This window comes from Amblyomma maculatum, chromosome 1, assembly GCF_055883805.1.
Source record: "Amblyomma maculatum isolate TAMU_Amacu chromosome 1, ASM5588380v1, whole genome shotgun sequence".
NCBI classification, from domain to species: domain Eukaryota; kingdom Metazoa; phylum Arthropoda; class Arachnida; order Ixodida; family Ixodidae; genus Amblyomma; species Amblyomma maculatum.
Window position 1 is genome coordinate 224,037,669 of NC_139344.1, and position 20,755 is coordinate 224,058,423.

Sequence of the window (20,755 nt, forward strand, 5' to 3'; positions counted from 1 at the left end):
ATGTTAGCCCGATCTAGTTCAAGAGGGTTGTGTCAGGAGACATAGGAGCAGGGAGTTTGTTTGACAGGTTTGGACACAGTTTGGGTGGTTGTGAGGGGATGCTTTGTTGATCAGGTGGCTTGGTGTTGATCCTCGCTTGGCCAGAAGCTGACAGTAATCACATTGCAATTATCACAATGTGTTCAGGGGGGAAGTGCAGCCCCCAGCTGCTATAGTGCACAAGTGTAAATAAGGTTGGACAGCTGCTGCCATTTGTTAGAGCACCGATGCGAAATCCAGAGGAAAGCCAAGACTTGAGAGTAAGGTAATTGTCATATCACATTGCTCCCTCAGTAGAGCATATGTGGGAGGAAGCTTGTGAGAAAATATTTCAACAGTAGCCTTTGTGCCAAAGTCATCCAGCTTGATCCAACAGAAACTGTTTCAAATGCCCTTGATACCTTTCAGTCAGGGAAAGATATTTATTACTGCAAGAAATATGTTTTTGTTGATTGCAGCATGGCTTAGAATTTGCATTACGATCTGACCGTTATTGCAAGAAGGAAGTCAGCCGTCATCGAAATCAAGGAAAGCATAGAAGAACGTTTCTATTTTTTTCTTTAGTTTGGTATATTGACCAGTAGGAAATTAATAACCATTTTGGCTAAATGTAATTTGTTATAAAAAAACAAAAACAACCGCATGAAACCGGTAGAGCCTGAACACACAATCTCCGAATTTCGTGTATGGTTCTCCACCAACTGAGCTACGGTGGCGGCTGTCCAGTCTTCTGTTTTTGCAAGTATTTATGTTGCATGTAGCCTAACCTGGAGAACCAGTGCCTCCCTCATCCATAACTGCAGACTTAGTATGTCCTGTATTACGGCGAGTGTCACATGCAGTATGATCAAACGAGGAGGGCAGGAACTATGCGAGAACACTGTTATGCTACCTGTGGCATCAAAACTTCCAAAACCGAGGCCCTTGTTAAGCTGTTCAGCAGACAAGAGTAGGGAAAAAAGGGAGCAACAAGCAGCCAATATTCCTACTCTTTATTTCCCTGCTCATTTTTGTGTGTATCATTCTAGAATTAATTAAGCATGCTTCCAGGCAGGCAAAAATTTACCATAGGCAAAATTAAATAAACAAAAAAAAAAGTTGACAAGATGTTTTCAATATATTTGCGTTACAACCCCTTTGTCGGAAGAAATTGCCTGTCATTAGCATCGACTGCTTGAAACCCCGCAACCAGAGCATGGACAGGGGAACATGGGGGATTTAGGGAGATGAAGGGCCTGGCAGCTACTTTGATGCACCGGTGCAACACCTGTTGGGAGGTCTTGATCTGGTGTCACATGCTGCTTTCACATTTCTTTACATAGACAACATAATCGTGTTGCGTGCTGTAGACATGTAATGCATCTCATTGATCATCTGTTGATCTTTTGTTGTTGGCCTTATAAATAAGCTGTTATACTTAAGGATTGAGTAATCACTTCGAAATCAAGAAGAAATGAGCATGGGCAGGACTTGTAGTGCAAAGCGAGGATAACCAATGGTTGCTAAGAGTAACCAATTTGATTCCAAGAGGAGGAAACGGAGCAGGGTGGGCAGAAAATTGATGGGTGGATGAGGTTAAGAAGTCTGCAGGGGTCAAGGGGATTCAGCTAGCCCAGGACCGGGTTAATTGGAGGAAAATGGGAGAGACCTTCGCCCTTCGAAAATCTGCCTGGTTGGGTTCTTTAAATAAAAAAAAAGCTTACACATAACAAAAAAATTTATTTTAACCCAACTTTTCGGGGCCAACTCGGTTTCTTCATCAGGGGAGACTGATTTGCATTTCAGCTGCAGCAGGCAGTAACCTTCGCTTCCCCTTTCCTAGCACGCGGTGTATTTCATTGACGTAAGCAGAGGGTAGTGTTCCCAGATTCCTATTCATTGTCGCTGCTGAGAGTCTGATGAGCCATTATTCGACATGTCGCCTTTTGAAAGGACTGGGCTTTACGGCCAGGGCGCTCACGTCCTAGAAGGCGATTCTGTGGTTGGCGTGTTCGCAGTGCTTGGCAAAAGGGTTGCTTTTCATGTTCATTAACAGGACGTCCTTCTTGTGCTGCCTGATTAACTGATCGAAGTTGTTTTTTTTTTCTTTTGTCAATATACGAGGCTGAGCTCAGAGCTCGGGACTTTGTAAATGACACCTGGCAAAACGAACTCCAATCAGCAAGTCAGGCAGCATAGGAAGAACATCTGGTTAATGATATTAGAAAGCAACCCCATTGCTGAGCACTACGACCGTGCCAACCACAGAATTATTTTCTAGTAGGTGAGGTTCCTGGCTGTGGAGCCCAGTCCTTTCAAGAGGCGATCCATTGAGTCATGGATCATCCAACTCACATATGTTATGTTGAGGCAGAAAAGGAAAGAAAAATAAAGAGCCTCGGCCCGTGCCACTTAGTATAACGGGCTGTGGCAACAGCGAATATGAATCCGGGAATGCTACCCTCCGCTTACGCCAATAGACTATGTCACGTATTGGGAAAGGGTAAGTTTAGCCGCTGCCTGCTGTGGCTGGCATGCATATCAGCCGCCCCTAATAAAGGGACCAAGTTAGTCCTGAAACGTTGGGTCAGAATAAAATTTTTGGTTGGTGTAATTTTTGTTGAGTTCACACTAAGCACTTGCGAAGGCAAAAATTAAGCATATTCAGGCATGCTATTGCAAGGTCAATCGTTACTGTGAAAGTTTTCCCCCTCTGTAATAGTCAAGGATGCCTTATAGTTGTTTACTGTGTTTGTGTTTCTTTTTCTTTTTTTGCTCCTGCTGCTTTAGGTCAAGCATCCTCCCAACTGATGTGGGAAGCCGCATTGGTGTCATGTACGTAACCAGGGGTCAATCAGCTGACATGCACTTCATCATAAATGGGGAAGACCAGCTGTATGCAACAGATATACCTCATCAGGATGCACCTCTTTACGCTGTTGTAGACGTCTATGGCACAACCAAGCATGTTCGCATTGTGCAGCTTTATGGTGGTAAGTACATGTTCCACGCATCTTATGCCACATGTCACCAGGGATTAGAGGTACTTCTGATAGAAATTTTTTATTGTTGGAAAATGCACTAAATATGAATTTTATGCGAGCGTTCATTGCCTGTGATGTGCAGCAAGAGCTGATAAATACAAGGTGCTTTGGGTTTGTCATCGCCATCATCAAAACCAGCCTGTCTACGCCCACTGTCGGACAAAGACCTCTCCAATGTCTCTGCACTTAACCCACTTGTGCCCCTGCGGCCAAGACTTCCTAATCTCTGCCAACTTGCTTTCTGCCACCCCCTGCTACACTTGCCTTTTCTTCGAATCCAGTCTATAGTTCAATGACTTTATAACGAAGTGCTTGAAACCTCCAAAATCCTTCATTAAATAGGTCACTTCATTGTAAAGGTAGTGCATTGTAGCTCGCGCACAATAGAGAAAGCTAAGCATGTTTAGAAAAAAACAAAACAAAAACTTTCATTTAACATGAATTCAAGTTACCTATTGAAAGGAGATTTCTTTTTTTTTTAAATTTTCTGGACACTTCATTTAATGAAATGTGCGGCTGCAGCCAAGCGTATCACTTTGAGATTCATACCATGCTTCACTGTGAAACCTGAAAGCGACGCTAAGTACAACTGACGAGTGTCAAATTCCGCTATTGCCTGTCTGGTCTTCAGAAATCTTGGTTTGCCTGAAAGCTCTTCATCACTGCTATCTTCGGCCTTCTCCTCCTTTCAGTCCTTGATAGCTTTGACGATGTCGCCAGTTGTCAGTTTCGAGCAGGCCATCACGTCGTCAGCCGCGACATATTTGTTAGGCATCACTCCCGCTGCTGTGCCGCTAGAAGTGATCTATAAGTTGGAGCTATACCTGGAGTTGTGCAGCAGCACTGGAACAGTTGCATACGCCTTGAATAGCTAGGCCGCTCGGATCCCTCAAGCTTGCACCCCCAGAGGCAGCACAAGCGGTTCAGGTGTCCAGAGAAACAAGTGTGACAGATACTGCGCCTTTCCCTTCCTGTGAACCAATTATTATTAATTATTATTATTATGCTGCCATTGGTGCACTCGTCAAGTGCGTCATTAGCGATGTCTTGAGGTGTAGCAAACCCAGCCTTCCATTGACAATTAGGCACAATGTCTGGTAGCACGCTGCACCAAGCAGTTGTGATTACTTCATTGGTTTGGCGAACGTTTATCTTAGTTGGCGGCGCAATCTTCTGCTTGAGGTTTAGCAGAATTCTCCGCAGGCTTCTTGTGCGGTGGTGTGTGCCTTGGCAGTATTATATCTTGATCTAACGACTGCAATAGGAAGGTAAAATTTGATGTCAAAAAGAAATTATGTTCATGTGCTCTAGCAACTGGAGGTTGTTGTATGTGGCACAGTTGTCAACTAGGGCTTTCCTGCAGTTCTGTAGCTGCATCATTTGCTCCCCTTGCAAAAGCTAGGTTTAAAAGAACTCCGCTGTCATGCAGCTTTTTTGGCCAAATAGTCAGCTGGAAGGCTACACAGGCATTTGGTCCAGCGCGGTTGTGCAGACCATCCAACCACAAGGGTCTTCAGCTTCTTTGTACCTGCAGCATTGCATCAAAACAGCGTGGTCAAGCGTTGCTTCAACTTCGTGTACCTTTTGCAGCAATCTGTCTTCTTGCAAAATGCTTTCTCTGGAAGCAGATTTTAAAAAAGGGCAGTTTCATCATATTTAAATATATCTTCTGGTCTGTGCTCCTGCAGGACCTTGAGTAGCTGCAACTTGCTGTCAGCAAGATTGCGCGTCAGCTTGTTCTCTTGCTAAGGTTTGGAAACGATGCCATGGGGTTTTTTAAAACTTCCCAGCCATCCACCGGTCACCTTGAATATGTCTTCTACACCAAACCCACAAGCGAACTCTTTCTCTGTCTCACAGAGCAAAGGCCCACTGACAGCAAGCTTTCTCACACGTACGTCTGCGTGCCATGTGTAGATGGGGACGTCACCATCATGTAAAATGGTGGTGCGAATTCACTTTCATGATAGGTCTTTCTCACCTTGTGTCACTTAAGCTTGCATTATATTCTTTTCTTTAATTAATTTTGACAACATCGATGTACTGATCCCGTACTTTTGTGCACATTATGGCCACTCGCGACAGCACCAACAAATTGCAACTTCTCATCAAGGGAGAACTGTCTTCGCTTACGTGCTCCTGCGCTGCTTACACTCATTACGTCGATGCACACCAAATGTTGCTCCAAACTCGCTAAATAACAAAGAGAAAATGGCTAAAGCCACATATGCTCAACTCGGTTAGCCGGAGTAGAAATGAATGCACAGTCACAATGCATAGTCCAGCTCAATTCAGGGAGAAGGGAAGTGGCAGCAAGCGCTCGCTGAAGGTTGCATCGTTTCATAGGCTCCCAATTGAATTGGTGAAAAGGTGCCACTGAAGTCGCTGGCTTCTTCACAGTATTTGCGTGCGCCACTGCTAGTTTCTATGTCTACATGTGACTGTGGTTTCGTACAGCTCACTGTAGTTTTTTTACATAGCGCCACCTCAGAATGGGAGCATGGTGACCATTGTTCCTTTAGCTTTAGTTTTTTCCAGCAGGGTACTCTAGCTTCGCTTGTTCGTTCTGCCCTCTGCACATTTTTTTTCTTTGTGATGGTGTGGCGATTACCATGTCTACTGCAAAGTTCTGTTTTTTTTTTAGTTGTCTTCGCTGTAGCGTTTACCGGTGTTCCCCATGTGCTCCGTAACTCAGTAGCAGCTTTGGAGAGCAATGACATTGCCGTTACCTATGTTTGTCGTAAAGGAGTGGGTCAGCTGGTTGAGGACGAACAAATTGCTTTGTTGTACAAGTAAATTCGTTGTAGAGGCGCTCACAATACATATGAAAGTTGGGGATTCGGCTGGTACACAAAATTCTTTGCTATAAAGGTCACTTCGCACTTCGTTGTAGAGGCTTTCAACTGTATTACTCATAATGGTAGTCAGTTATCTTGCCTTCATATTACATGCCTTGTGTATGCCCATTTCTTCTGCTTGATTTTGAATAAGATGTCGTTAACTTGGTTGTGCCAAGCATAAAAAAAAAAAAAATCAGTAATATGCTGTATGAAGGTTTGACTAGTCGGGGTTGTAGCAGTTATCTTGGATAGGTTAGTATATGTTTTAAAGGCATCTGGTTTGCTAATAATAATATTAAGTTTTTATTGCTGCACATAAATTTTTGCATAGATTTGACAGAGCTTGTCGGCCTTGTGGGGTTGCATCTTGCAGTCAGTTCAGCAGGTGGAATGCAGACTCTTTACAGTGAATGAAATAAACAAGACACATCAACTAAGGTTTTCATGCGAATATGTCTCAAGTGCAGTTTTTGAACGGGCCAAAAATATATATTGTTAGGAAGGGTGCCAAAAGTGCTGGGAACGTAAAAAAAAAATCTCAGGACCGAAAATACGAGCGGATGTGGTCACTTAGAAAATTACTTGACCAAATATGTCTGGTTATTACTGTGTTTCTGAAGAGTGTGTCAAAACGAGGTAGTTTTAAAGTGAAGAAAATATTGTCCACTCCTAAATAGGCACTTTATTTACATTTTTACATGCAATTTTCACTTCTCAAATGGAAGCAAGTATATTCACATTTGGCACACCTTTCTGTCTGGAGCTTACAGATTAAATTTACATTTTTATAGAAACGTTTCATTTTTACATAAATATGGAAATATGTTTATACATCTCGCAGAAATTCAACTTTAAAATGTAACATATGTATATATTCCTACAAGTGTTCTGGGGCCTTTTCTTGGGTGAGGTTATGGATAAAATCTTCCACATTGACCCATCTGAGAACCTCGGTTTCCACACTCAGCTGTGAGAAATTGCTGAGGAGTGTCAGTCATCATTAATCATATTCTGTTCGTGATTAATTCCAGCTTACTCAATAATTGTTTGCCTTTGTATTTGCAACCATCAAGCGGATGAAAGTTCAAATAGCAGCATGAACATCTGTGAGCAACTTTGTGTTAAGAATGACCCTTTAAGCTTTACTCAAATTAGTGTAGTTTCGACATGTCTGTCACAGAAATCTCTTCATGGCTTTTAAATGAAATAATGGACTGAAGGTCATCAAGAGGTGTGCTAGCCAGGTCAGAGGGATAGTTTTTCATGAGTTCTGCTGCCTGAAGCTGCCGCTTTGCTGGTAAAATGCTGTTGCAATCATCTGTAACAGCAAACTTCGAGCACACTTTGGTGGTAAGTGCTTTAGGAACAGGATAGCTAAGCGGGCGAGTTGGTGATACATTTTCCAAAAAACAGGGCGAACAATTGGGGAAGCTCTGAGAGTGTGCAGGAGGTTGTTAGTTGTGACAAAAAGGTTTCACAGTGGAATTTAATTGGTGGATGTTGTGGCTCTGGCATTCTCGGTAATTCAGCGCTATTGTATCTTGTTGTTTTTGTTTTCTTTGAGTGCATTGCTTTGTACGCAGCATTGTTGGGCATTTCCTTCTCCTGCTTTTCAGTTGCATCTAAGCTCTCTCTTAAACTACATGCATAATTACACAGCAATTTCGTCATGCTCATGGCACCATTTAGTGTGAGTGCTGGACTCTAAAGGACACTATCTTCAGCACTAAGGACACTATCTTCAGCAAAGGCTTTGTCTTGTGCTTCATCTCTGTTCTCTCACCTTGATTTTCAGACAGTTTTGTCAGCGTGGCTTTGATATTTTTTTAAAACCCGCCATTGGGGGGGGGGGGGGGAGAGAGAGAGAGCACTCATAAACAAAGGTGTTAGGCAAGGAGACACAATCTCCCCAGTACTATTCACAGCTTGCTTAGAGGAAGTATTCAGAGACTTGGAATGGGAGCAGTTAGGGATAAGGGTAGATGGAGAATAGGGAACCAAAGCTGGAGTTTTCTCCTCGACGGCAGCGCTCAGTTTCTAGCGGAGCAGAGAGGAACTACGAAACCTACGCGCATTTGCGCCCGCGATGCGCACGGCTGTCTCCGGAGTCTGCGCAGCCCGCTCGCTCGGGAGCGCGTGCCACAGGCAGCCGAACGTGCACGCGGAGCGGGAGAAGGAGAGTGAGGACGAGGGGGGATGGTTGCGCGTTGGTGCGCTCAAAGCCGGTGCTCTTTGCCAGTGGGGTTTCTTACTTTTGCTTTTTTCTCTGTCCCAGCTGACATAGAGGCTGGCTGGAGGCACGTTTTTTATCGGTGCTTTCGAAAGTGAGAAATTATGATTAATTGATCACCGCGGACATTGTTTTCAAAGAGTGCTTGTTGGCAGGCTGAGGCACTATAAAAAAAAAACATGAACGCGAATTCGCTACTCGAAGGCAGAGGCAAGCGACAGGTATTTTGAAGGACTCGAGGCACCTCTTGATGTCTCTGTCCATGTTGTTTAGAGAATGAAGGGTCCAACCTTCTCGTTGAGAATTGATACGCGTGTACACAGCGACGAGTGCTCCGGGCGCTGGTTGGGGAGCTTCCTTTCTATTTGTGACTGCTCACTTGAAAGGGGCCTATTCAACTCTTTGGGGACAGCGATGCTACCGGCGCCGTGGTGCCTGTTTTCGGCGCGTTTAGGATGCGTTCCCTAAGAAGGCATAAAGCATGCCGCCTTACCCTTTGGTTCCTGCTGACAGCGGTCAGGGGGAGTTCGCTGCTGCGGCGTTGCCATCCAGAATCAATGACCTATCCACCTTTAATGACGAGGGGTTTCTTAACGACCTGGGTCACTGACGAGAAGCCAAGGCATGCCATTTTTGTGGCAGTTTTCTCTCTCCACGAGACGAAGAGCGAGGAAATGCCCGACGACTTTCCATGCAGGCGTGGACATCTCTCCAAGTAAACCTTTGTCTTCTTAATTTCACAGCTACGCTGTGCAGTTCCTAGTTCAGTTATCTCCTCTAGCGAATGCACAGTTTTGAACTCCTGCAGCAGGATCGCGTATGAGGATAGAACGATTGACGTGTGTGTTTTTCCTTTATAAACACCAAGTGATGGCATTAATGACGTATATCTGTTCCTTGAGGCTGACTTGGTTCCGCGATGGCTGCTGCAGCACCGCCAGTTACAAACAGAGGTGTGAGATAACGAGTGGTATGAGATACCTAAAAAAAAAAAAGAAAAAAAAAAGAAAAGAAAAAAGCCGACAACCATTCTGTTATCGTTTCAACACGAGTTTTGCGAAAAAGCGCGCTGTCATTTTTACAACCGAGCGCGTGCACGCTAACACGTGCTGGAAAGCAGCGCGGAGCAAACGACAGCATGCTTTTCGATGCGGCGGGGAGCAGACGACGCGGCTGCGCTGCGCGGAGGTTTTAATGGAGTCTCCATGGAGGGCGCTGACGCACAGAGCGGTGCAGCGCCCCCTGGCCCAGGTTCTCTCCCCTATACCTCAGTAATCTGCGATTTGCTGATGACATTGCCTTGCTAAGTAACTCAGGAGATGAACTGCAAAGAATGATTGGTGACCTAGACAGGAAAAGCAGAAATGTAGGCATGAAAATCAATATGCAGAAGGCTAAGGTAATGTTCAACAGCCTCAGGAAGGAACAGCAGTTTACGTTTGGTAGCGAAGCACTGGAAGTAGTAGGCGAATATGTCTACTTAGGACAAGTAGTATCCGCAGATCCGGACCATGAAAAGGAAATAACAGGAAGATTAAGATAGGGATGGAGCGCATTTGGCAAGCACTCGCAGATTATGACTCGCAGCTTACCGGTATCGCTCAAGAGGAAAGTATACAAGAGTTGCATCTTACCTGTACTCACATATGGGGCTGAAACGTGGAGGCTAACCAAGAGGGTTCTACTTAAGTTGAGGGCAACGCAGAGGGCTATGGAACGAAAAATGGTAGAGGTAACATTAAGAGATAGTAAGCCTTGCAGAAGTGGGTCAGAGAAATAACTCAAGTTACTGACATTCTAGTGGAAATCAAGAAGAAGAAATGGGCATGGGCAGGACATGTAGTGCGAAGAGAGGATAACCGATGGTCGCTTAGGGTAACAAACTGGATTCCAAGGGAAGGAAGGCGTAGCAGGGGGCGGCAGAAAGTTAGGTGGGCAGATGAGGTTAAGAAGTTCGCAGGGGTCAAGTAGATGCAGCTAGCACAGGATCGGGTTGATTGGAGAAATATGGGAGAGGCCTTCTCCCTGCAGTGGGTATAGTCAGGCTGATGATGATTATGAGAGCACTCATTGCATCTGCTCGAGCTGATGGCTGAGTGTCTATACTTGCTTGAGGATGACCGCTGTCTTGTTTTATTTACATTGAGCCTTCAACACAGCCCAGTGATGAGCAGATGCAGTAAGGAAAATGTATGTATGCTGTGCAAACTCTCCAAAAAACTAACAGCTTGCGCAGAATAATCTATAACATGCCTCGACCAGGTTCAGTGAGTGAGCTGTGCATGGAATTAAATTATTGCACCTGCTTGCTGGAGCACTTGCCAGTAGCTAGGGGTGTGCAAATATTCTAAAATTTTGAATTAAATATCCTCCTTATTCGATTCAGCAAAGAAATGAAATAGGGATGCACAAAATTATTCGAAATAGGTTCCCAAGTTTTCCTATACTTTTCAGGTAATCGGCACAAATCTGGAATAAGGCCAGCTGCATTTTTCATTCAAGACTGTTTTTTAAGCTTGAAAGACATGGTTCATTCGAACCCTTTCAACCTCGGATAATCCCACCTTTGCCTTAGTTTATCCAAGTTGGTGGTCCCACAGAAGACTGTTTCTTAGAGAATGCTAGGTAGTCATGCTTGTTTTAAAGTTTCACAATAATGCCTGTTTGTTTATGATGGCAGTCTTGTGTCAGTCGGGCTTTTGTAGCTGGACATCACAAAGTGACTAAACAAGAGAAAAGGAAGAAGTCACTCTGTGGCCTTTAAAAATGGTTGGCGTGAATGCAGAGTGGTGCAAGCATTCTTTGATGAGAATTTGCAATCATAACATTGACTTTGAAGACTTGTACTATGCGTGAATGACAGAATTTTGAGTGAAATTTTTTTCATTTAGGACTATACATGTAAGCAAGACTCTTTGTCTGTCATGCGGCTTGTTTATCAAAAAACAAGCTAGAAATGGTCTTAATGATGCACGAGTTTTAACTGCTAAAGTTACACCAATTTTGCCTTTTTTTTTTTGTGCTGATGAATTTTGATGACTACATGCTAATCTAGATATGAATGTAGATTTTTAATCACATGTGAGCAAGACCCATGTAAGGTGTTTTCTTCATGAACTATTTTCTCGTAACAACCGCGCCTTGCACTGTTTGTTTGTCTTGTCTGTAGGCAGTGGGTTGAAGAAGCATAATGGTTGTAAGGCATGTATGATAAGATCTACTATTTGCTTCTTACCACCAGTCCATCAGAGTGTATGTCCCAGTCACAGTGAAGGCATAAGGCAATAATGAAGTGCAAAAAAAAGATTATAACGAAACAGAGTCCGAATAAATCATTATATCACTCCGTGCATAACAGACCACTCTACATGCATACCATAACAAGTTCCAGTTATTACAGGGACATTCATGCTCAAAACTCATCACGCTTCCATTAGCCATTTGTGCTGTCTGATGTTGTTCATGAATAGTGCTTTGTATTTTTAATTGGTTCTTGCAAATCATCTCTTAAAAATATATACTTGGTGCCTGATGACAAATTTTGCTGTCATAGAACTTCAAGCTCTCTACTGTGCAGCACGTAGACTTTCTCTCTCTGTGCTTATCCAATGTTGCTGGCACCACAGAACCCGCTCAGTAACACTTACCACCTCTTCTATCGCATGATCATGGAACTTAACAAGGCTTCTAAGGTATATTTTTGCACCAAAGCTCTCAGAACATGCGAGTGTACTGGTGAACGCACTCACAGAGTGAAGCAAATGGTGCGGTTCTGTGCTGCAATCTTTCTTAAGACTAGTTCATGGTGCCGCTGCAGCATGGCGTTGGTTTCATGAAAATCACTAATAGCTGCACTTAGTATTTCTGTTTAATCTCCCTTTTCGCCACTCTACTTTGATGAAGGTCGTGTGATTTGCCACTGGCTTGCTTATATGTTTGGTTGAGCTTTTTTCCAAGGGTTTCATTAACCTGTTGCTGTTTTTATGCAGGTTGTTTTTTTATTTTGTTAAGTTGAATTGTACATTGAGTTGAACTTGGCGCACATTCCTGGGATTTGTAACTCCTTTTAATATCCCTTGTGTTGTCTCATGTAGTACTGTTTTCAACTACTGACAAGTGTGATATCTTGCGCTAATCACTTTGCGTGGCCACAGTGGTGGCTTCTTTGCAGAGTGCCTGCCGTGATGCTATCCTCCAACATATTTCAAGCTGTGCTGTGCGGACTTTACCACTTCCACGGAAGCTCAAGGAGTACCTGTGTTATCACTCGCCACGGCCACAGTGAACAGCGGGTGGCTATGCTGTGGCTGGAGATGGAGACCACTATTTCTGCCTCATATCGTCAATACAAAGCTCGAGATTCTTCTGAAAGGAGTTAATGTTGTCCTTGATGAGATCGTGCCTATACAGTTCTTGTCCTGAGAGCTTTGTTCCTGAGTGCCATGCAGTTGCTTTTTTTTTATTCTCTTTATGATAATGAGCTATTCTATTAACGTTATAAATGATCTGTTGCTTATCTTTCAACTAATGAACGTAGGGGAGACTGCAGTGGCCATATTTACTTAATGTAGTTGTAGGGACTATTTGAGGCATTTTCATCACTGTTGTTGAGATGGTAGTCACAAAAAAAAAAAAAAAGAAGAAAAAAAAACAGGCCCATACATTTGTCTAGAATCTGTTTGTAAGCTGCCCTAGAGTTAAAATGCCCTCACAGTGAGTGGCAGTTGATTATTGTGGTGTATATCTAGAAAGTCTCCTGTATTTTCATATGTGTTATTACCTGACAGCTTAGCACCAATTGCTGAGCTACTGTTTTATGGGAGATCTCTACTGTAAACCCTTGTAGGGGCAATATGGCTACAGATAGGCATTCTTAGGTGCATAAATGTTAAATGTTTCTCAGCAGTAGACTCCTTGTTAGATATTTTCTAGGTAGTCATTTATGGCAGTGAGCCATAGTTAAGAGCCTTAGGTGACAAGTTTTATGGTATAATTTCGAGGCCGTTTAATGTATATATATATGCTTGTTTAATTCTTAGTGGGTAACAGTTATGTGTAAGGCCCCTAGTTTTCTTCATTGCCATGAAAACTTGCAGATTGAACTGTTTTTCACTGAATTGCGGGCTAGCAGTCATATTCCCTTCCCTTTTTTAATGCTGTTGCTGCTTTGGACAGCGGTAGGATTGTCACTGTGATGGAAAAATGGCTATGTGACCTGAATATGATGTGAATGTAAAGTTCGAGAACTTGAGTAACCTTAAAAAGAAGTATAATTTTGAATATATGCAATCTCAAATTGTTCAGGCCAACTATAGCCGAGGGCCCCAAAATAAACACTGACGGCATGCTAAGATACAGAAGCAGCAGATATGTCCATGTTAGCCAAAAGGCAATGCTTCAGATGCTGAACCTCCACTCCTGTAACGTGCACTGCCTTCCACGCAGCAACGGGCGTTCATCATAGCTTTGCCACTGCTCAAGAAGTACTTTGGTTTGGGCTAGTTGGTTCATAGCTGATGTTGATTCAGAATCAACATTTGCCACTGCTACTGTTTTGGGCTGCTCAATGTTGGGCCCATTTGCTTTTCCTACTCCACCAAACTGTTTTAGTGCCTTCTTTTTTCAGTGACCCTCACCTCCTTCTTTCTATATCCATAGCCACCTTACTTTTTGCAGTCTGCATGTGCTTTACCTCAAATTCATGAAAAGGTGGCTTCTCCTATCAGCTCTAAAGCCTGATGGCAAAAGTCATTTTGAATACCTTGAAAACATTAAAAAAATAATTCACACTGTAATTATATCTTGGTTTCAGATATAATGCGAGTGCATTATGAAACAATATTTGATGTCTCTTGTGGGTTTAGTAAATTCTTTGTTCTTAATCTGCAGGATTTTATTTCTTACACCGCAGAAAGTTAGGGGCCTTAGTAATGTATGTGATATAATTTCTGACAGTAATGGTATGATCAGTGGCGTGTTGAAGGAATTACAAATTTTATGCATGAGGACATGATTTTGTTGACATTGGAAATTTAACTAATCACTACTTTTGTTTTTCTGCATGATGGCTTTCTTTGGCTTGTCTTGTCTTGTTTTTCTTTCTTGTTTCCTTTTAATTTTCTTGGTTTTAGCTTTGTAATGCCTGGCATTGACTGCTGGTGCCATATTTCACTTAGAAGTATCATCATGTAAATACAATCCTAACACCTATGTCATAGTCATGCCATCATCGTATGCAGATGGCAAAGCATGTGGCTTTCTGCACGGTCAGTACATCCTAGTCAGCAGTCGTGGAGGTGAAGGTTTGTGTCCATGGATGTAACGTTTTGTTTCTAACTCTTATGCTTCTGGGTCATTGCTTTTTGAATTAACGCTTCAGCTCAGTAGCACTATGGCGTCACTACCTCAGGTAGTGCACGACACAAATGAATGGTCGTGCTGAGGTAGATCGACCTTGATAAAACTTAAGTAATAGTTTAATTTAATTAATGGTGCCAAAGTGATTCAGGCTAGTGAGACACCGTAGTGGAGGGTTCTAGAAGGTTCTTCAATGTGCACTGGCATTGCACTTTAAAAGCATTACTGTTAGGCTAGTTGGTGATCAGTCTTAAAATTCATCTTATTTAGCGCCGAAGGACAGGACAAACAGAAAGAAAGTGTTGTACGTGTTTTCTTTTCGTTTGTCCTGACCTTTTGCACAAAATAAGGTTAATTTTATGGCATTGCACTGTACACAGGCGCCTTGCTTTTCGCCTGCATCGAAAAGTGGCTGCCGCGGTCAGGATTTGATCCCGCAACCTTAAGCACAGCAGTCGAGCGCCCTAACCACTGCACCACTGCGATGGGGCTCAGCAAAAGTACTGGTTCACCAGACCAGACAATAGTCAGAAAACACGAGTTATATTTAAACCCTCATACCCATGATTGCTTGCCAAGTTGCAGTGACTGTGCCAGAAGCCACTCACTCCGGTTTTTGCATGATATCCCAGCACGATTGTACAAGTTGTTGCTGTTGCTCTAAACTGCCTACAGATGTGTGCCAACTTAAGGTACCATTTCTAAAGATGCATCACTATGCGAAGTCATAGGGAGTTGTTGTGATAGTGTACCATTACTGACCCACATCATGATTTTCGTGGTTAACACCCTTTCAAATTTCAATATCATGCTTTGCATTGTAAAAATTCAACGTGTAAAATCTTCTTTCAGCTACACATGTTGTTTGTTCATGCAGCAATTCAGCACATGACATGGCATGTTAAGGATGGATTCAGTCTGAATCAATTAAAAGCCTGCATCCTCTGCAGCTATAAAGAGCCAAGCCATGTGGCATACGCAGCATTGGTTTTGATCCATCTCGCTTCCTTTGGGTAAATGACCGCTCCAAAGTGGTGAATTTATTTCAGGGTAACTTTTTTTAGGGCAGATGTGCCACAAAAGTTATTGTAGTGTATGCTGCTTGTCTGGCCTTTTTTTTTGTTGCAACAGACAAAACAGGCAGTTGCATGTCATCGGAGAAAAGGGGCCATTATATGTCACATCATGCATAAATTGCAGCATGAACAAGCAAGCGGCATAGCCGAGAAAAGCATTTTACATGATACATTTAACGATGCAATGTTTGACATTGATAAAAATTTGGCAGGGTATATGTGCAATTGCTGCATGAAGGCTGACATATAAAAAAACCTGCACAGTGCTATAGGTCCTATTCATACAAGGCCATATGCCTGAACACAAGGCACAGTACTTCACCAGCTTCATGGCACTATGTTAAATTAGCAATGCATTGGGTGCAGAGGAGTGTACATCATAGCACCATTGGTCTGTGCACTTCATATTAATAGGAGTGGATGAATTTTGGCCTCATATCTTCCAAATAATTTGAGGAGTGCAGGTTGAGCTGTGTCAATACTTTGGAGTTAACTTATTTTGAGAGCTTTCTTTATAGCTGAAACAATATTTGACTTTTTAACTGTAGTAAATGTATATCCTGTGAAAGCATCAACATTGTTCACATGTCCTGTTTGGATTGCAGAAAGACAGTGATAAGGTAAAGCATTGTTATGGAAGGTCATTGAGATAACATATCGACTGTCGCACAAGTCATTTTGCCTTTTGGAAAAAATGTCTTGCGTGACAGTTCATTTTTTGCAGTGTTTAATAGCCCTGGTTTTTTTGTTTAGTTTTTATTATAGTATGAAAGTTAGCAATGACATCTGCGGTCATCAATGGTGCTAAACTTAAATGTGAAGCAAATGCGAGGTTTAATATGTTGTGTGTAGCATCTACCAATGTGGTTTGGAAGGTAATGATAGTGACCATAGTTGGAGGGCAATTACTTTCAAGAAATAAACTCATTCGGGGGGAGGGTGTTATTTATACATATTATTTAAGAACTTCTGCTTATTTATTTATTTTCAAGCAACACTGCACCTAAATAAATATATGAACCATAGCTGTATCTGGACTGGTGCTACTTGGCTCTATGTGAGTGGTATTGCAAAGAAAGTGAAATTACCTTATTTATGAAAAAAAAAGCACTTACTTTCACCACACTGTGTCCATCCGTGATACCTTTTGGTTAGCACAGGTTCAGATTGACATTAGCATGATTTATGCTGTGTGTGTGGAAATACCTGACAGTTCGTAGTCATGGATCATAAACTAATTTTGACATGTATATATGGTATGGCAGTCCTTTTGTAGTGAGCTTATTCCTTTTTCACATTATAGGCCAGTGCAACTCTAGTTTTGTAAATGCAGAATACATGTAAGGGCTGCTAGCAAAGATTCCCTATTGGCAGTTTTTAAACAAAAGTTTGAGGTATTTGTACTTTTCCCTCGTAAAAGGAATTCGCCTGGGTAGAATAATTGGTATTTCTGTGGAGTTCAGTCATATCACTATCTGCTGATCTAATTTGTCAGCTTAAAATTACGCTTTCATTACTTTGATTGGAAAATTAATAAGAAATGGCGAAAGTGAAAATGCATGTTTCAAGCACCTTTCTTGATAAGTCATCAAGAATGCTGCCACTGCTATTACAATGTGAGCCACACCTGCTGAATTGTGCATTTAAAATAAAGAATGTAGGGATCAAGAATCTGGATGTTTGAACCCGCCTTCTGTAGAGAAGGTGGTTTCAGAGAAGAGAGCTGTCAGCGCCTGGCAATAGAAAGCGTTGCTGCAGCATTGGAGAAAGTTATCGCCACTCTAGTTGTTTGAAGTCTTCGTGAACATACAGTTTATTGCTTGGTTGTGACTGTGACATTTTGGCGTTCCATCGAAAAGCAGTGTTTATCCATACATAGTTTTGGTTTTGAAAATAAAAGTATTCTTTGTTTGGAAAAATGCGTTGCTTCTTACTTTGAACTGCAATTTTATGCATATGTATTTTGTGCATGTCACATCACAAGATTTTGCTTTACAAATGAAAATTATGATTTATCTTGAGTCACCTAGGTTGGTACACTTCAATGCTCTCTCGTCATGGCAGCATACAGAATGGCTCAGATTCAGTAAACAAGCATTTCAGTGGTAGATGATGGGATGGGCTATCAGTTGGACGGAATTAAGGGGATAGAATTGTCATACCCCCCCTTGTCCCTAATTGAAAAATTTTCATAGGAAAATCATGCTGATGCCCATTTTTTTTTTTCCCCACAAAAAAGGGCCAAGAAATACATGGTTCAAATTGGATTGCCCCCCCCCTCATCCCTTACTGCCCCTTCCATTCCCTGTTGTTGCTCAAATCATTGACACTTTTGAAGGGCAATTCTGAGGTTCAAATCTTGTTTAATTTCATTGCATTTTTTAGAGCTTCCTCTCTCTTGTGCACTAAATTTGCTTTATGTACCACGTAAAACGGTTATAAAATAATGACTTGGTTTGTACGGTTTAACATACCAAAGTGAGGAGAAAACCAAAATATGTTTGTGCTACCAAGGGCAGTGTTTTTAGTGGTGAAGCGATGCAACACCGCCTATATACTAGTCAAGCAATGACATCAGTCACATTGCCAAAGCTAACACTTGTGAAGGGTTTAACTCCTGATTGCAAACGATGACTGCATTCATTAAATGTCTGAAGTGACTAAAAGTTAAAGCAAGTGCATAACAGTTGCCAATAGATGATGAAGGGAGGCCGTGCCATGGGCAGTCTTAAAATGGTTTGAATGCTGCACTGTGGCGAAGGGAGAGAGGCAGAAGGAAGTTGAGGATGCGAACCAGAATGGTGACTCTCAAAAAGCTTCTGTTGTTGGCAGTTAAGCCTCTTGCACATTCCTGTTGCATTTGCATTATGAGTTTGGTTCCATTATTATCACTTGTATAGCTCTAATGAGATGAAGCAAAATTTTGTTTGAAAGCCTTCTGATATACCGATCACTGTAAATGTTGACAGTTTTTAGTAAAGCAGGCAGGAATATGGTACTCGAGCTTAGTAGTTTTTCTTTGTATTCTAACAAATTTTTTTGATGGCTTCAAAATTTTGTCCAAAAGTCTGCATTCAAGCATAGAAGAAGGACTAATTTCTGAAATTTCTACTGCAATTGACAGTGCTTTAGGTACTCAGTGTGAATGCTTTTTGTCAAGTTATTGGTTTCATTGATTCCAGAAAGCATCTGACACTTGCGTTGTACTGATTTGTATCATTAAAGACTACATTCCTGATTGCAAATAAAGTTCAGAGAGCACAGCTAATATGTATTGAGAATTGTCATGGAACCTGCAGTTAATCGACTTTCATTGGTGTCTGGCTGTGTTTTACTAGGCTGTCTGTTATCAAAACACAAATTTTGCAGACCTGGAGGCAGTACAGTGCAGAATCATGTACCGATATCACATATCGGGTTATCTAGCTCAGTTACCAAACAACAGCCACGTTACTCTATAACAATTGCATACACTTTAGCAGAAACCAAGCAAAGCATGCATGCATGCTTTCTATCTGCAGCAACACATTGGAAGCTTTAAAATGATATATTAAATTTAAAATACTTATTTGGCCCATTTTATTTTGATAGTTTTTCAAAGGAAAGAACTCTGGGCAAACTGAGAATTACAGCTGAACTTCACCTAATTTCAGTGTCAGGATTTGGCTCATTTCGAAAAGAAAACACTTCATATGTGTTGCTGGGCTTGCTGGCTCATTTTTCACAAAACAAAAGTAGCCAGGAAGACTGAAGGCAAGGCGGAGAGAAGGTAGCGCACCATAAAGGAAGGTGCAGAAGGGAGAAAGATACTGTTTGTGCTGCCATACGACTCATAATTTCTCATATTTCCTTTTACTTTCTTTATTCATTCCCTACACCTCTCTCAGCTTCTCTGATTTCTGCCCTCAATTCCTGTCCTTGCGCGCAGCAGCGTAGCAATCAAGCAAATAAGTCACCGGATTTGAAACGACAGATAAGTTCAATAAACAAAAAGTTTTTCATCTCATTAAGTGCTGCTGTTTTTGCTTCTTGAACACAGCGAGTTCACTAGAGCATGAAGAGAGAGAGAGTACAACTTCATTTCGTCAGAGAAACATGTGCGGATGAAAGCTTGTGAATAAATGGGTACTGAGGCGAGAAGAAGAAGGTGCACATTAGTAAATAAATGAAATTTAATGTATTTCTTGGGCTTGCTCTCATTACAGGTAATGACGTTCATTTCTAACCGCGGCTCTGCCATTGCTTAATTGGCAGACGACCTTGAAATCTGGCGTGACATGTCAACTTGTCTAGAAATGCATTTTGGGTGGAGTTGGTCGCAGATAAAATGAGATAAGTAGGGATTACATGGAACTTCGACAATTCATCTAGTCACTCCACCGCGAATTGATAACTGACAGCCTTTCTGCATCGCAGCGCACATGAGAAACGCTCTTGGACCCGCCCTGAAAGAGATAAAGAAAAAAAAAAATTCTGCAGGGGCGGACAACATTGAAAGGCGAGACGACGGCGGAGAGGAAAGACCTTGCGTAATTCTACTAGTCTGTCCATCACTGGCTTGGCAAAGTCACGTGGTCCGCTCTCAGCAGTTCTATTGGACGGGTGAAATGTGACGTAAATGAAACAGCTGGTTTCGTCTGTCTCGATCAAAACAAACGGCATCCCCACAGAAGACTGGCAAAATGGCTGACGAAACTGGTAGCTCCGTTTCGGGCTCAGAGCTGACAGAATCGACCAGCGAGGAGTTCCTGGGCGAAACTGAAGGACCCGCAAAGAAGCGCTTCAAGGCAGGCGAAAGAGCGCATGGCAAGTCTGACAAATTGGAGCACAGGCTGGGCGGCATTCTTTGCTGCGCTGTCTGCTTGGACCTGCCCCGTTCCGCCATTTATCAGGTACGTGGGAGATCAGCTGATCGCAGATCCAATCCCGGGCTTGGTAACAGCTTCCTCCCGCCCTTGTAAACGTCGCGGTCGAATAAACGCCGCGATTCACGTTCTCCCATTCGCCGAAATGTTCAGCAGAATGGGGCGGCATATTGGCTTTGCGCTGAAATTCTAGCTCGTGCTGTAGAGGTGATACGCCGCGCTATGTGTGTATTTATGTATATACGTGTTTAGATATAGTATGTGTACTAGTCTTTTTTTCACCTCCACTTGCCCCCCTCCCCCCTGTCTTTTGGCTTGACATGCT

At 42.4% G+C, this 20,755-nt stretch overlaps 2 protein-coding genes across 2 annotated transcripts in view; both read left to right on the plus strand.

Moving 5' to 3' along the window:
• The window catches only part of LOC146205737 (neuralized-like protein 2), a 32,037-nt gene extending 14,569 nt beyond the window's left edge, over nt 1-17,468 (plus strand). Inside the window, exons 4-5 of the mRNA XM_084590395.1 lie at nt 2,809-3,011; nt 12,287-17,468. Coding sequence (XP_084446521.1) covers nt 2,809-3,011; nt 12,287-12,417 — 334 coding nt within the window. The 3' untranslated portion in view covers nt 12,418-17,468. The remainder of the gene's footprint in view (nt 1-2,808; nt 3,012-12,286) is intronic.
• A 2,709-nt stretch (nt 17,469-20,177) lies between these two features.
• The window catches only part of LOC146205738 (zinc finger TRAF-type-containing protein 1 homolog), a 28,089-nt gene continuing 27,511 nt past the window's right edge, over nt 20,178-20,755 (plus strand). Inside the window, exon 1 of the mRNA XM_084590397.1 lies at nt 20,178-20,457. Within this exon, the coding sequence (XP_084446523.1) occupies nt 20,248-20,457 (210 nt within the window). The 5' untranslated portion in view covers nt 20,178-20,247. The remainder of the gene's footprint in view (nt 20,458-20,755) is intronic.